This window comes from Balearica regulorum, chromosome 1, assembly GCF_011004875.1.
Source record: "Balearica regulorum gibbericeps isolate bBalReg1 chromosome 1, bBalReg1.pri, whole genome shotgun sequence".
NCBI lineage: Eukaryota > Metazoa > Chordata > Aves > Gruiformes > Gruidae > Balearica > Balearica regulorum.
In genome coordinates, this window is record NC_046184.1 from 85,665,836 (window position 1) to 85,681,079 (window position 15,244).

At 44.6% G+C, this 15,244-nt stretch overlaps 1 protein-coding gene across 1 annotated transcript in view; it reads right to left on the bottom strand.

Moving 5' to 3' along the window:
* Positions 1-9,399, bottom strand: part of FAM131B (family with sequence similarity 131 member B) — a 39,815-nt gene extending 30,416 nt beyond the window's left edge. The window contains exon 1 of the mRNA XM_075763133.1: positions 8,856-9,399. Coding sequence (XP_075619248.1) covers positions 8,856-8,883 — 28 coding nt within the window. The 5' untranslated portion in view covers positions 8,884-9,399. The remainder of the gene's footprint in view (positions 1-8,855) is intronic.
* Positions 9,400-15,244: the final 5,845 nt, after the last annotated feature.

Here is a 15,244-nt window from a genome sequence, read left to right on the forward strand (position 1 = left end):
CTGAAATGGGAATGGACAATCAAGGACAACACATTATATTCAAAATAAGGGCATAGTATGGATTTACGCGTAGTATAATGCTGTTTCGCATTTTATTCTCTATTCTTTTCCTAATTATTAACATTTGATTGGCATTTTTACCGGTACTGAGAATTAAGCTACTCATTATAACCCCAAGATCACATTCTTGCATGGAAATAGTAAACTCAGAACCTCCATCATTGCAAATGTAACACTAGAATTGCTTTGCCTGTGTGCATCATTTTACATTTATCTACATCAAATTTCACCCATAACTTTAACACCTAGTCATTTGATATTGTGAAATTCTTTCGCAGATCTCTGCATACAGCTTTTTGTTTGTACCCCCAAATGATTACTGTCATTACCATACTTTGTTACCTCATTATTTACCCCCCTTTTTCATATCATTCATGAATATGCACAAATCTGAAAAAATACCCCTGTGAAAATTGCCATTTCATGTTAACCCTTGTTTCCTATCTTTACCCAGCTACTTCATAATTTCAGGAACTTCTCTTTGACTCAACAGCAGATTCATGTCTTTAACAGCCTGAGGTGAGCGACCTTTACAAATGTATTTTGCAAATCCAAGTAGACTATAGCTTTGGATCTCCTTAGTCAATATGCTTGTTGACCCCTTCTAAGACTTATAAGGTGCAATATCCCTTAACAGTAGTGTTAATGCTTCCTCAGTGTATCTTATTTGTCCATGCACGTGCTAATTCTGTTTTCTAGATTAATGTTTATTAGCTTGCCTGCTAGGCGTATCTTGTTTACTAGTCTATAGTTTCTCAGATCTCAAAATCATTTTAAAAACTGGCATCACATTAGCTACCTTCCAATCTTCTTGTACCAAAGTAATTGGAAGGCATTACAGATCATAATCAGTAGTTCACCCCTTTCAGCCTCAAATTTCTCCAGAAGCCTTGCACAAATACCATCTGATGACTTGTTACTCCTTTGTCTGCCTGCTCCACAACCTCGTTTACTGAGGCTTTGATGTGAAGCTGATCTCCTGATGCATCCTCAATGAGGAAAGGTTCCACAGGATAAAGTTCCACAACTTCCCCCACAATGAACAGATACAAAATTGTTCTTTGTATTTTTTTAAGTTGGGCGGGGTGGGGGGAGGGAGGTGTTCTGCTGTGCTCTTAATCTCTCTGAGTCACCTGAAGCCTCTTTAGTAGCAGCATCATGCACTAAGTCCTCCTAATCATTGCACAAGGCAAATTACTTGTCTTTTACAGGCTCGTTGAATGGTTCCTTACATAAACATTTAATTTGCCAGCCTACATGTGGGGTTAACTGAAGTCCCTGTTACTGCTGTGTTTCCTGCCTTCACAGCCTCTTTGATCTTCCTCTGGCTGTCACAGCTTCTGTCACCATCCTGGCCAGTGACCATAAATGGTCAGTAGTATAATCCCTAAAACTATTTTTCCCATGTGGAACATCAATCCACATGCCAGCCATTTGGATCACCAAACTATTTTCTCCAATTTAGTTAAGAAATTTTGCATTGAAACATTCCCCATAAGCCATGTCGGATCAGCATCTGTAGATACAGCCACATATTCCCAGGATATAGAAACTACGTTTTCTTTAAAAGTCTAGTATACTCCTGGACTTGAGAACTTGCAGCTTAAACTCACAGAGAAACATCCTTAAAATAAGAGAGGCTAAAGGTATTCCCTTTGTTAATTATACTTTCTGTTGCTGTGCTTGAACTAGAGCATTATTTTTTTAAAAAATCTTGATTTGTATTTGTTCAAGCAGCAGAGGACTCAGTATAACTCTTAGTAAATTAGTCAAATACTTAAGTATTTTTACCATTTTATTTTTTGCCTCATTTCCAGTCTGAATGTATCTACCAGTCTTCCATTGCATCTTAACTGTTTTCTGCTAGGCTGAAGAATCAGATGGTTTTGAGGGGTTTTTTCTTCACTCAAACACGTAGAGATTGTCATTGAGTCACTTCTGCAAGTTTTTATTCATGGTTCCATGTTTATTTTCTGGTCATTCTTCAGTTTTGCAGTACTTGTCAATGTGATAATAATAGAATTAGACAAAGTAGATGAAAAATATTTTTTTCACAAGTGCCAAATGCAGAGAAAATATAATCTTCTCTCTTCCTGTTCAATATTCAGCTCTTAATAGATCAAAGAACCACCTTAGCTTCTTCAGCTACAGCATCACAATAGTAGCTGTTGATCTACTTATTATCTGTTCAGATATCTATAATCTTTTTCAGTGTGACTGCCTTCTCATGTAGAGCTCTGATCCTGTAAATATTGTTCACACTCTGTCGTTAGATATATGATATATGAATATAGATATATTGGGTTAGACTGAAACATACACTGCCAAGACTCAGTTCTCCAAATGAATCAAACTGTTTATATCAGTGATTTATCTTTATCATTTTTATTTTTGCTTTTTAGCAGTTCTTCCAGTCTTTGTAGATTCTACCAAGTTTATTAGTATTTTAGATTTCCCTCAGGATTTTGAGCAATATGTTAAAGTCACATGTTACTGACAACTATTGAGGAATGTGGGATCACATAAGAAACACAAGCTTTTCAACAATGATTCCTTCTTTGTTACAATTTTGCTATCTATTGAATTTTGATGCACTTAAAATGTACCATATACATATATTATTAGTCAAAGAATCATATGGAACTAAGTTGGTTACTAACTGATTAGTGATTTTATCTTTTACCAGTCTAGTATTTTAGATCCATTACCATCATTGTAGGTAACAATACTTCTATCACAAAAGTACTTGGCTGCAGGGAGTCTCATAAAAGTCATGAAATGCAGTTAGCTTGACAGGATCTGTTTTGCATAAACCCATTCTGACTGGCATATTGTCCTTCTAATATTTTACTGGGAATTTTATCAGGTTGACAAAATTAAGTACCTAGGTCACCTTGCAGAACTTTAAAAGTTGTTATAAAATCCCAGCTTTTCACTTCCAGATCTTCCTCACTATTTCAATACTTACCAAAAACAAAGCTTTGACTTTTTATCCAACTGCTTAAAAACTTGAGTGTGAGTTATCTTGAATTGGCTGTCGTATCAGTCTAAAATCATGGGTGTTTGCTGTTGGACAGCATATGCTTATTAAATGAGCTGAAAATTATTTTTCTCCTACTTCCTCCCAAGAAAATAGACCTAAAATATTTATTGATGAGTTCACTGGTTTTTTCTGCTTCAATACATGTCAGTCTATGGAAGTCAGACTCCCAGCTCTATCAAGCCAATGAAAGACTATTCATTACTTCCATTTTCCCATCAGGTCCTTTCTAATTTCTCTCATAATACTCTCAGATCACTGCCCATAAGAGTTGACAAAGTCAGTATGTTGTTCTTCAGTTCTTTTCCTCAAAATCGCATCTGTTGGGTTTTTTACCAAAAAAACCCCCACACCCCAAAAAAAACCCCACCAAACAAACACAAAATTCCCAAACCAATCCAAAACAAACCAAAAGTCTTAGGTCAATCAGCAACATGCCATTCATATATTAATGACTGTTGTTGATATACTTATCTACACTTATCTTGCACATGGTTTTTAGTGTGGTTTCCTTACAAAGCTAGGGCTATGCAATCATGCTATTTGTTAGCCCTCTCCCCACAACTTTGAAACCACTAGCCATTTCATTAATCCTGACAAGACAGAGAGAGGGGTCTCAGAGATCATCAGTTTGTACACACTTCATGACAACTAGCTGCTAGGTCCAGGAGACAGTCTCTGTTCAGATCCTTACTAGCACAAATAAGTTCTTATCCCAGAGCTCTTTAGTTGATTTTTTAAAGTGATCAGATTGAGACCTGCTCGAAAGAAGAAAGGGCAGACTGGGAAGAAGTAGGAGTAATGATGTGAGACCAAGCACATAGTCTGTTCTGGAAGGAAAGGTGTCCCTTTGTTCCTCTCTTCTGCTTGACTCCCCCCCAGGTAAGAGAGGAACAAGATACCCGGATGTCCTTCTTCATGTATTCCCAATCTTTTACCCACATTGCCTATAAAGTGGAGGTTTCTACACAGAGCTCTGTGCTCCTTCTCCTTCCCCTTCCACCTGTGTGCATGCAAGTAAATAAATATATCCCTAATGCCATGACTCGCTTTCCCTCTGCATTACCATTTTCTTTCCTAGACTTTTCCCTCTCTTTATTTCTTTTCACTGACTCACTTATATGTTGAAGGTGAAGGAGGGAGGAACTGGACACTGGGCCCCTTGATATGGTGTATGTATGCAGATCAGATGTTTCATACTTTTACACTCCAAGTGCATAGACTACACTTGCCACACCAGATCTCACTCCGCACACCTTCAGATCTGTGGGGGGATGAGTAAGGAGAAAAATGAAGGAGATGTTCAACTGCTTGCTCCAGCTGCTTACCCCCTCTCCTGTCAGTCTCCTATCCTGCTCCCACTCTGCTGAATCTAAAGTGACTGGATTAGAAGCGGGTGGTCTTTGGCTCCATTTCTCCTGCTGTGGATGCTATGAGCCATTCATTTACACTTAGTATAGCCCATCCAGTGAGAAAGCAACATAGAAAGTATGTACTCCTTCCTCTGACAGTACACTGACCATTCCTTGTAAAGAGGAGTCCAGCAAGCCAGCTAGCTGGCTTTGGCAGATCAGATTTGACCCAGAGGTTGATAAATGAAGAGCACTGCCTTTTCCATTCTGCAGGGCCAGTGACTGATTCTGTGCATAAGCCTAAACCAGGTATCACTTGAGCTGTGTCCTGCAAAATTGCCAGACAAAAATACATGGCGAGGACTTCAGCTGACAGCTGGGGTCATCATGGTGAGGGAGTTTGTGGGACTAACTCAGTAGTTAAAGGAAAGTGGTGATGGGGGGAAGGTATAGGAGTGTACTAACAACATGCAGAAGACCTGGGGTTCTCTGGCAGAACACAACTAATGCAATGAAGCTAACCTGACTCAGAAAGGCAACCACTCCAGGCTTTAGAACTTAAGCACAGGATCACAGGATAATTCAGGTTGGAAGGCACCAAATCCTGCTCAAAGCAAAGTCAACTATGAGGTTAGACCAGATTACTCCGGGCTTTATCCAGTCAGGTCTTGAAAACCTCAAAGAATGGTCACTGCACAACCTCTCTGGGAAACCCCTTCCAATGCTTGACACCCCTCATGGGCAAAAAGTTTGTCCTGATATCCAGTGTGACCACCTCTGGTTTCTCTTCCCCCACACTCCAAAAGTACTGTTAGTTTTTAACTTCTTGGAATGTTTTTCCACCATTTTATGTCACTTCACAAAACATGTTTGCTGCAGGCTTAGATGCCAAGATATGAAAGAAATCAGAGACTTCACAGGAAAAAAAAGTAAGAGCAATCTTGAGCTTAATAAGCTTGAGCTTTCTACTCATTTAACTCCATTCAAGGAATTAAGAGAGATCTTGTCACACTAGTCAGAACAGCCAATATTAGGAGATGTCTAAGCTGTGGTCAAAGGTACACTTGTAATGCATTCAGACATCTATGCAGGCCTGAAATCTTAAGTTTGCCTAATTCAGTTACTGACAGTAATCAACTTGATTTTTGCATTTAGTTGGCACTCAAATATCTTCAAGTTCCCAGCTGGATTTTGCAGCCTTAACTGACCAGCAACCCCAGTGAAAACCTCGTTTACATTCACTGAAATAATTGAGTCCCAGCTAGGATGAAAGTCACTAGGCAGCTCTCCAGGAACTATGATGGGGTAATTATCGCCAATATATAGACCTGACTTGTAGCTATTATCAGAGGCAGAAGTCAGCTGCAATGCTCATTGCGTAATTGCTATCATGCCATGTAACACAAAGCACATGTATGACACTGAGGTGTGAGTGGGTGCATCTGTGGAGAAGGTGACTAGGTATCAGTTTAGCCTTTTAAGATCACTTTTCAGCTTTTTTCATACCCTAGGAAATCGTAATCTGATCATTGTTGTTGTGATTTCTGGTGTCCTCTATAAGACTGAAAGATGTTATATGACTCCATTTCAATTTTATGCATATGGAGCTGTTCTCTTATGACTGTCTCAATTACCTTTCCCCAGGGAAAAATAACCAGAAAACTCATATTTAGGAAAGAAAATGTAAAGTTGCACATCACTAAACATGTGCAAACTATGACATCTAACTAGATCATAGTAAAACATCCCTGCGGGAGATGGAGAAATCATGTGGCTTGCTTAAAACTGGAATGGAAAAAGGCCCGGAGCAAGCTCAGGGCGCAATCCTGCACTGGCCCTTGTGTGGTGAATAAACTAAATGTGACTGATTACAGGCTTTCTATCACTAATTAAAACCTCCCAAATTCTGAGTTCAAAATCTGCTACATGCAAATTCAAAGGTAAAACCAACACAAGCATACCACCCTTCTTCTATCTCTAGAACCTACCTGGTCTTGGAAAGGCAATACAGAGCCTGTATATTGAACTAATTCTGCAAAAATCTAACCAGATACACTATACAGCAAGAACAGAAACCTCTACTCATGCTAGGGCATTAGTTTCCAACCACATCCTTGAGCTCAGACCTAGCACTTAAAAGCACCAATTTCCCAAAATAGGTCTGAAGAATCCTCCCAATAACCCCAGGAAGGCTGGAGTGAAAAATCTAGGCTGCCACATAAGAATTGTTCTGAAAAAAACTCATTAGGTGGATAAGTCCAAGTAAAATTCAAGGATCCCACCTTCACCTAGGCCAATGTCTAGGACTCAAAACAGATGAAGCCCCTACTGAAGCAAAACAGTGTAAAAGTTTCACATGAAGCAGGCATCAGGCACTGTTACTACATTCATATCTGACTCCCATAGAGATTAGAATCACGGTTGTACAATCCCCCTTAACACACACCCCCACAACATGAGGTCAAGGAAAATTCCTCAATTAATGGTATAAATAGGTCCCTAATGTCCACTGTGCTCTCACCATTTAGAAAGAGCATATATTGTATAAACCAAAAGTCACTATAGTATGGAAAGTGCAATATCTGTGCCATTAAGGTCTATATTTGAGTGCAATTTGCAGACAAAGTGAACTTTCAATTATAATTATCCCATCATCATTTTAATGCATAGATGCTCTGTTGTATTTTCATCTATGCCCAGATATCTGTATGATATTTATAAATAGATATATTAATATATATATGTGAGAGTGATACTTGCAAGAGCTCAGTTACACAAGTCTTTTTTTTCTTTTTTTTTTTTTTTTCCTAACACAGATTCCAGGTCACAGATCATAAAAATGCTGCCATGCATAGGAACAAATACCTGTGTGGTTAGGTATGACAGCTTAGCCACATTTTGGAGCGGAGAGTGGATGTTACTAGATGTGCATTTTTTCTTTATTTGAACAGTGTTGTGGGTAGGGGGACCAAGAATTAACACTGCTAGTTCAGATACACATTGATAAAAGGGGTATAGACAATTTGCCAGCTAACAGGATAACAACATCCTTGGCTGGGGTGGGGCATGATATGGGAAAGGCAGGAGAGGGAGGCAATACATGTTTTGATACGCTATGGAGACAAAGATCCAGGTGAGCTTGAAGAATCTTAAGGGAGACACTGCTGTGATCTTTGCCATGTGGACATTACAGAAGACATAAGAGATTTCTTTAGGTCATGAGGACATTTGAGACCAGTAGGAGATACAGGCTAGCTGTGGGAATTAAATCCCAAAGTAGAAACTGGAGTCTGTGAAGTTTGCTGCTGCAGCAGATGGTTCCCTGGAAGTGCTCACAAAGGGCTTTCCCTTTGAGCCAAGAAGGGTCACAGCACCAAGCTTTGGCATAGTCCCTCAGATTTATTCTGGGGAGGTGGTTCAACTCCCTTGTCCTCAGAGGTTTCCTTGTTCCACAGATGTCACCGTGCCCATGTGCTTTGTGGAAAGGCCTGAGAGATGTGAACTACCAAATGAGCTGCATTTTTCTCTCAGAGATTGCTTTGGCAGCTTGAATGATATGTCCCCATGTAACTGACATCTACATATGTGGTTTGCACAGAAAGAAATTTGCCTGCGAGGAGGAAAGTATGCCACAGGATGCCGTTTTTACCTGTAGAGACCTGTGTTTGGGGATCAAGGGATCTTTTGGTATCCACATGTGTGTAGGAGGGGAGAGCTAGGTTACATAGCCTAAAGGCTTGGGATCCTCTGCTGTAAAATGTGCATGGCCCAGCAGAAAGATACAATTCTTCCCACTGCGTCCCCTCGCAATGGCTCTGCAAGAGGGAAGAGATTCAGTTTTGTTCGCTGTTCTCCATTGAAGTCTACGTAGGGGGAAGGAGGAGAGAAGAAGACGTGCAGATCACGCAATGTTATATATACTCGGCTAACAATAAACCGCTACCGAGCAAAGGAGACTGCCACCGGCCGTCTGATCCCGCCTGGGGAGGCACACCCCGCACCCACCCCCTTCTCCGGAGGCACCGCACTGACCCACATGTTCCGCGACCTTCCGCCACGGGTGACACGGGCAGACGTCCCTCCAGCCCCGGACATGCCCCGCAGCCCCGCTCCCCCCGTCCCCGCTGCCAGCGCCTAGGCCAGCGGCCGGGGCTCCGCGGCGCCCCGCGCCCCCCGCGCTGCCCGCCGTGCCGTGCCGTGCCGCGCCACGGGGGACCGGGGCAGGGGGAGGTGGGGAACGGTCGCGCTTAGCTAATGGCGCTGGACGGGCCCTGGGCAGCCGGGAAGGGGGGCTGCGAGGGGCGACTCGCCACCCGCCGTGCCGGGGGACCGTCGTGCCATTACCCGGGCGGGGGCCGCGACTGCCCGAGCATCCTCTAGCGCCGTCCCCGCCAACGCCTTACCCACAGTGCGGGATCCGATGCAGCCCATCACTCCGGCAGGGCTCCGGGGAGAGGCGGCAGCCTCAGCAGCGAGGAGGCGAAGGAGGAAGGGAGCGAGGGAAGTCGGAAAGGAGCCGGTCCCTTCAGCGGGAAACGCCGGGGTGGCCCAGCCGGGGCCGGCGCGGGGTCATGGTCAGGTACGAGCGCGGGGTGCCCCCGCCGGGGCCACGCAGGCGGGAGGGGAGCCCGCGGACCAGGCTGTCATCTGCCCCCACCGCGCCTTCGCGCTTTGTTCCGCTCCCCTTGCGGTTCCCTCGCCTCGGCCGCGTCCCTGCCTCCGCCGTGTCCCCCTCCGCCCGCTCCCCCCTCGGCGGCTCCCCGACGGGGAGGCGGGCTGAGATTGGGTAAACAGCTCCGGCCCGGCAGCGCCGCTCCGATTGGCTGCCGGCCTCCGCGGCCCGGGGAGGCTGGGCCGGGCCGGGCCGGGCCGGGCCGTCCGCCCCCCCGGCCTCGGGGAGCGCGGGACGGGGCTGGCGGCGGGGCGGAGGCGAGGGCCGGCCCGGCGGGCGGACAGGTGCGGGGGGGCGGGGCGGGCGGCGCGGTGCCCCTCCCGTCCGCCGGGGGAGCGGAGCGGGGCTGGGGCCGGCACAGGTGAGCGGCGGGCGGTGCCGCAGGCCGGGGGGCGTAGCAGGCGGGGACGGGGGGAGGCGGGAGGGGGGCAGGAGCGTCCCCGGAAGAAGAAGTGAGGGGCACTGGGGATGGCGACGGGGCGGGGGCCGGGGCGGTTTCCCGGTAACTACACTTGCCGACTCGACTCAATTACAGGCAGCCCCCTAGCGGCCGCCTCCCCCGGGGCGGGCCTGGCGCGCTCCCCCGCTCTCGTCGCCGTTCAGCCTGGGCGGGCGGCCCGGCCCGGCCCCCGGGGAAGGGCCCCGCCGCAGCCCTGCGGGGACTGCGGGTGCCGCCGAGGGGCGGGCAGCTGCGGCCCGCAGAGCGGCCCTGGCGGCGGGCTGGGGCGGGAGGACGGTGGTCCCCTGCCTGCTCTGCTCCTTCCGGAGCCCTGGGGAGCTGGGGCTTGCTGCAGGGCTCTGGACGCGCGGAACGCAGATGTGCGGCGCTGCCCTCTCCCCATCGTCCTGCAAAACGGTGAAAGAAGCAAGCTCAACCCTGTGGAAAATCGCTGAGGCCTTTCCGACGTCCTCTCCGCTAACGCGGCAGTGAGGAGGGATCTCTGCAGGTGGAGAAGATGCTGTTATGTCTGCTCCCTTCACAGCCCAAATTCTTCCTCACCTGACAGCAGCAGCAACAGGCAGTGTCCTCCTGGCTTGCTTCCCCAGCACCACGGCCTGTCCCCAGTCTGCTCCTTCCACCTTTACTCTCTGAAATGCTCACGATCTCTCCCTGTCACTTTGTACTTCCTTCACCCCAAAAGCTTCACTGATCTCACCAGCTTCCTTCCACCAATCTGTGGTAACAGCAAATTGAATTTTGCTGATCCCAAATGAGCCATTTTGTTCTCATCCTTGGGCCTGGAAAATTCAGGTTTTGTCTGCAGTGCTGAGAAGTCACTCAAGACAGCTGAACAGCCCTGATTAACAGCAGTAATGGGGAAGAGATAAGTTCATTTGTTTTCCCAGTCACAACTCACAGTCAGTGTAAGGAAGGGGAAAAAAAGATTTAAAAAAAAAAAAAGACTTCACATTGAACATATTTTGCCTGACCCTCTGAAACAATAAGCAGAATGTCTACTCACACAAAGTCAGTTTACAAACTAAAATTTATGTAGGAAGGATGTAGGCAGGAAAAAAAGCAGTGTCTAAATTGTATCTTTTTCCCTTCTTCATGGTATTGAAGATTTACTAAGTATGGTGAACATGACAATGCTGAAGTACAAGGCATCATAGCCTCCTCCTGTCCACGTGCCTGAGGCCAGTGAGAGTCTGCTCTGGTGCTATAATGCTTATCACTGGGTACAGCACATTAGGTCTCTGCTGAGGATGAAGTTTTTCCACAGCTAGAATTCCTTCCCTGTTTCACTCCTCCTTCCACCTTCCCCATATATTTCCAAACCTATCAGTTTTCATCTAGTCTTTTTGAATGACTCACTAAAGATATTTTTCCCCGATATATCTGCGCTCTTGAAACCTAAGTTATAAAAATGCTGGGAAACCATAGATCTGGTGGAGCTTTATGTTAACCAGAGGTATTTCAGCATCCCTGGAAAGCGAATCCATATTGACTTCCAGGGCTAAATGCAAGGAAAGGGGAAGCAAAAGCAGTTTGGAATGGGAAAAGTGGTATATTAAGACACAAGGCCTGTCTCAGATACATTGTAAGTTAGAGCTGCCCAGCCAACTGTTGTCATCCACAGTCTCCCGTAAACAGATTGATCAGGACAGCTGTCCTCAGGAGTTTCACCACAAACCCCACCAAACAGCATTTGCATCTCATCCTAGCCTGAGAAGATGTATTACTGGCACAGCTGTGGGCAATTTCTTTTCCTCTCTTCAGAGAGATTGTGGTTTCGTTTTAATCCCCTTCTCCCCCTCACTCACCCACCCAGTCTAAATCTGTTCCTCTGTGAACCTCCTTTCTGCACAGTGAGTGATCTCTGCTGTGGTTTCCTTGTCAGTGAAGATTCCAGGTAAGCCACATTGACTCTTCTTTCTTTATTCCCCCTCCGTGATGCTTTAGCTTGTCTATCACTTTGTCTCAAGCTCAAAGTCACACCCCAGGTCCTAGGAAGTGCACACTTGGCTTTCATTAAGCTACAGTATCATCTACATCAGCCTGCTCTGACTTCCGCCTCAGGGTGTGATTCCACAGGCAGATGAGCAAGTCCTAGCACTCACCCTGCCTGAAAAGCAGCTTCCCAGTTCTCGATGGGTTTGTCTTCTGCACTTTAGTGAGGTGGTAGTTTACACAGGGTCTGGCAAGCACCCGTGCTGCTGCAAGGCAAGTGTCAGGCATGCACAGCAGAGAGAGAACTGGAAAGGAGGATTACACCCAAGCGTCCATTCATTCACTCCACGGAACTACTGGCCTGTCTCATCGCTGTCTCACATGTCCTGATGCCACAAGCTCTCTCCTTTTTTTTATTTGGAGTCAATATCACTTAGCTGCTGGAAGCACGACCTGTCTTGGCACCTGTAGCCATGCTTTGTCTGCCGTTTTTAACATAGTCGATTTAATCAAAGGATAGACCCTTCACCATCTTTTGGTTCTTACTCATCATTTATTCATTATGGACCTTGTGTGCATAAATCTCCCTATTTAAAGTCAATTTCATTCTCAGTAGGAGTTGGGAAGACTTCGTTAGACTCTCAGTTATCAGTTTTGACACAGTTGCTTGGCTCTTCCTACAGTAGGTTCCATGCATCAGTGAACAGTTTCTAGTTTTTAATAAGCCAATACCTAACTTTTATTTCCTAAATTCAGTTAAAATATGTTTATCTTACAGTAGCATAAGAAAACAGTAGCTATTTTACATTCTGAAGAAATAGATGATTTCATGAGAATATGATTTAATGAGAATTGTCATGTAGGAGGGAAGTGACAGGACTGAATCTTTGAACAAGGGACTAAAACAGAACGTAAATCTAACTGTCCCCCACAGTTTCTGTCCTTGCTTTTCCTGAGCAACAGTATTCCCATTGCTGCTGCAAGGAACAGAAAGTAAATGACAAAACATAAATTGTTTTGTTTTCTTTGAATTAGACTTTCTGACAGGTTCTGAATATTTTCTCTAAGCATTGTGGGTACTTTCTTAAACAATGAGGCTATAATTTCATGTAGGTAATGGTATACAAAATATGTTTTGTAAGTGCCGATTTAAATGCTGGTCTGAAAGATCTTTGTAAATTTAAGTAAATTTTATCATACGGTGTTAGGAGATGGACACATTTAAGTATCTAAAGAGAGAAACATGGATAGATTCTTTACATAGCTGGGTATCTCAGAAGGATGGAGCACTAGGAAACAGCCACTTGCAACCTCCTAAATTATTTGTATGATGGGTGAAATTACGTGCCTCTCGTAGAGCTGTAGACCTCCCCCTCCACAGACCCTGTTGTGAGAGGCACACTAGGCAAGAGAGAAGGAAAAGCATGGCTGCGTTCGAGCTGTCACAGGCTGTACATCACTGCCATTAGGAACTTGTGTTTGCAGAGCACAGCTTCAGGGCTGCCCAACGAGGTCAAGGATGCTGCTGGTGGAAGGGTAACATAAAGTTCCCTTGACCTTTTTCTTCCCCCACTCCTGCACCTTTGCCATGAATGCAACAGAGAGATTGACTGACACGCCATAATCAACTCAACAACAATTAAGTGTGTGCTCCTAGGTGAGTACTACCTGGTTTGGGGGTTGAATGCCAAGATGAGTTGGGAACAGACAAGGATCCGTGCCTCCAGTGGTCTCTTCCCCCCACCCCCTGCACACAGGCAGAGTGGTCGCTCTAGGTCGAAGCAGGGATGGGGGCGGAGGAAAGCATAGTTCCAGAAAAGCTAAAGACAGTGACCTCGTGCCCGAGAGAGGGGCTGGTAACAGCACAGAGCAAAGCAGTTTCAGAACAAGCTCCAATTTTTAACAAGCTCTTCCAAACCCACACTGAGGCACCTCCATCGTAACCCTGAAGACACCCTTATGCTATTTAAAAGTCTGTTTGCTTTTTAAGAGATGCCTTTTCAGCATTGTCTATCTTTTCTATAAGCCATTGATGAATCTATTCAACCTGTTTTTCCAGATGTTCCCTACAGTTCTATATAAATATAAAGATCTTATAAATACTGGATCAGCTTCTTCCTAAGAAACACTACTTATAAAATACAGAGCTATTGTCACTGTCGTACCTGCTGAGTAAATTTATTCTTTTCATCCATTAATTATCAGGGATGCAGATTATATCACAGTAGGTAATGTGCCCCTGTCATCTCCCTTAGCTGCCATTTAAACCAGTCAAAATTTAAAACATTACCAATATAAGTCTTGCCACCTAATGTTCCACTTTCAAGTAAACATTGCCAACCCCCAAATAATTTAAAATTTCTTCCTTCTGTCTATCGTTCATCCTAACATTAGTTCCTGTCCCCAGAGGTCTCACTGGCAACTATGTCTATCCTCCCATGAAAAGGCTCTGAAAAATGACTGTTCACCTTTTTCTCCTTCTCTGATCCTTTTTAAGATCCTTATTTAAAATCCTGTGGCCTGACCAACCACTGTCACAGAAAGACATGCAGAAACTTCCTATATGCTTCTTGCAAGATGTATCTTCAGCTGTGGAAAATATACAGAGGCTTATGAAGTTCATGAGTAGGAGATGTTTACAAAAATAGTATCTGTATCAGATCTATAGAGGCAGGAATCATCCTCCGGGGACCGTTGCTTCAATATGCTTCTCTGCTGGCCTCCTGCCACTGGCAGTATGGATTCCCCAGTAAATGCTGCTTCTGGCAGAGGTCTGTGTAATTGCTTCATAGAAGTAATGGAGTAGATGCCACAAGAGTTAATTCTACATCAAGCTGTATTAGCTACTGATAGGATTTTCACGTGGACTGAAAAGGAAATGAGATAGCAAAATGACTCGTACAGTTCTTTTTTCTTGTTCAGATCTCCTTCAGTGCAGGTGACAAACAGAAAGGCTTTTTACGAGGTTCAAAGAATGAAAAAAAGCAGTGCCAATGCAGTTGAGATCCTGAAAGTGGTGTAACTTATCTCACAGAAGTGGAAGGCTGGGTCCTTGCAAACTGGGAAAATATTTTAGACTACATGAATCAACTGAAGATTAGAAGGGACAACAGGTATAGATGTAGGATATATTTGCATTACATGTTATGGTATCAGGTCATGCTTGCCTATACTCACATCTGAGCAAACATGATCTTGTTCTGCCTGCACCCAGAGGTCATAAAAAAACTTAATGAGAGCATAATAGTTCAGTGCTGAGACAGAACTAATCAATCCACCCTCTCAATAGTGTACTTATTAAAAATTCTCCTGGGTATTTTGTCACATATTGCTGAAGAGAGAGAATGGTGAGCACCAAAACATTATTTTTCCTCTTCCCCTGCATGGTGAGTTCTCAAATTGGCCTACCCTGCCGAAGTAAAGACACATGCTTTGGATATCCTGGCATCATCTATTGGAAACTGAACATTGATGGAGTGTCCCAAATTAAGGACAGTCTTACTGAGAGGAATTAAATACTTCAGTGTTAGCCAGATGCCTTAAAAACACATGCATTTCAACACAGGTTGAATTTTTCAAAAAACATATTTCTGAAGCAACTTTTAAGAATTTTTTCAGTGGAGAGGTATGTCATCCCAACACAGAAGAAGCATACAAAACTGTAATCTAACAACAGACAGTACTCACATACCTGCTGTGCTGCAAGATCCCTGTTGTGTGACCTCACT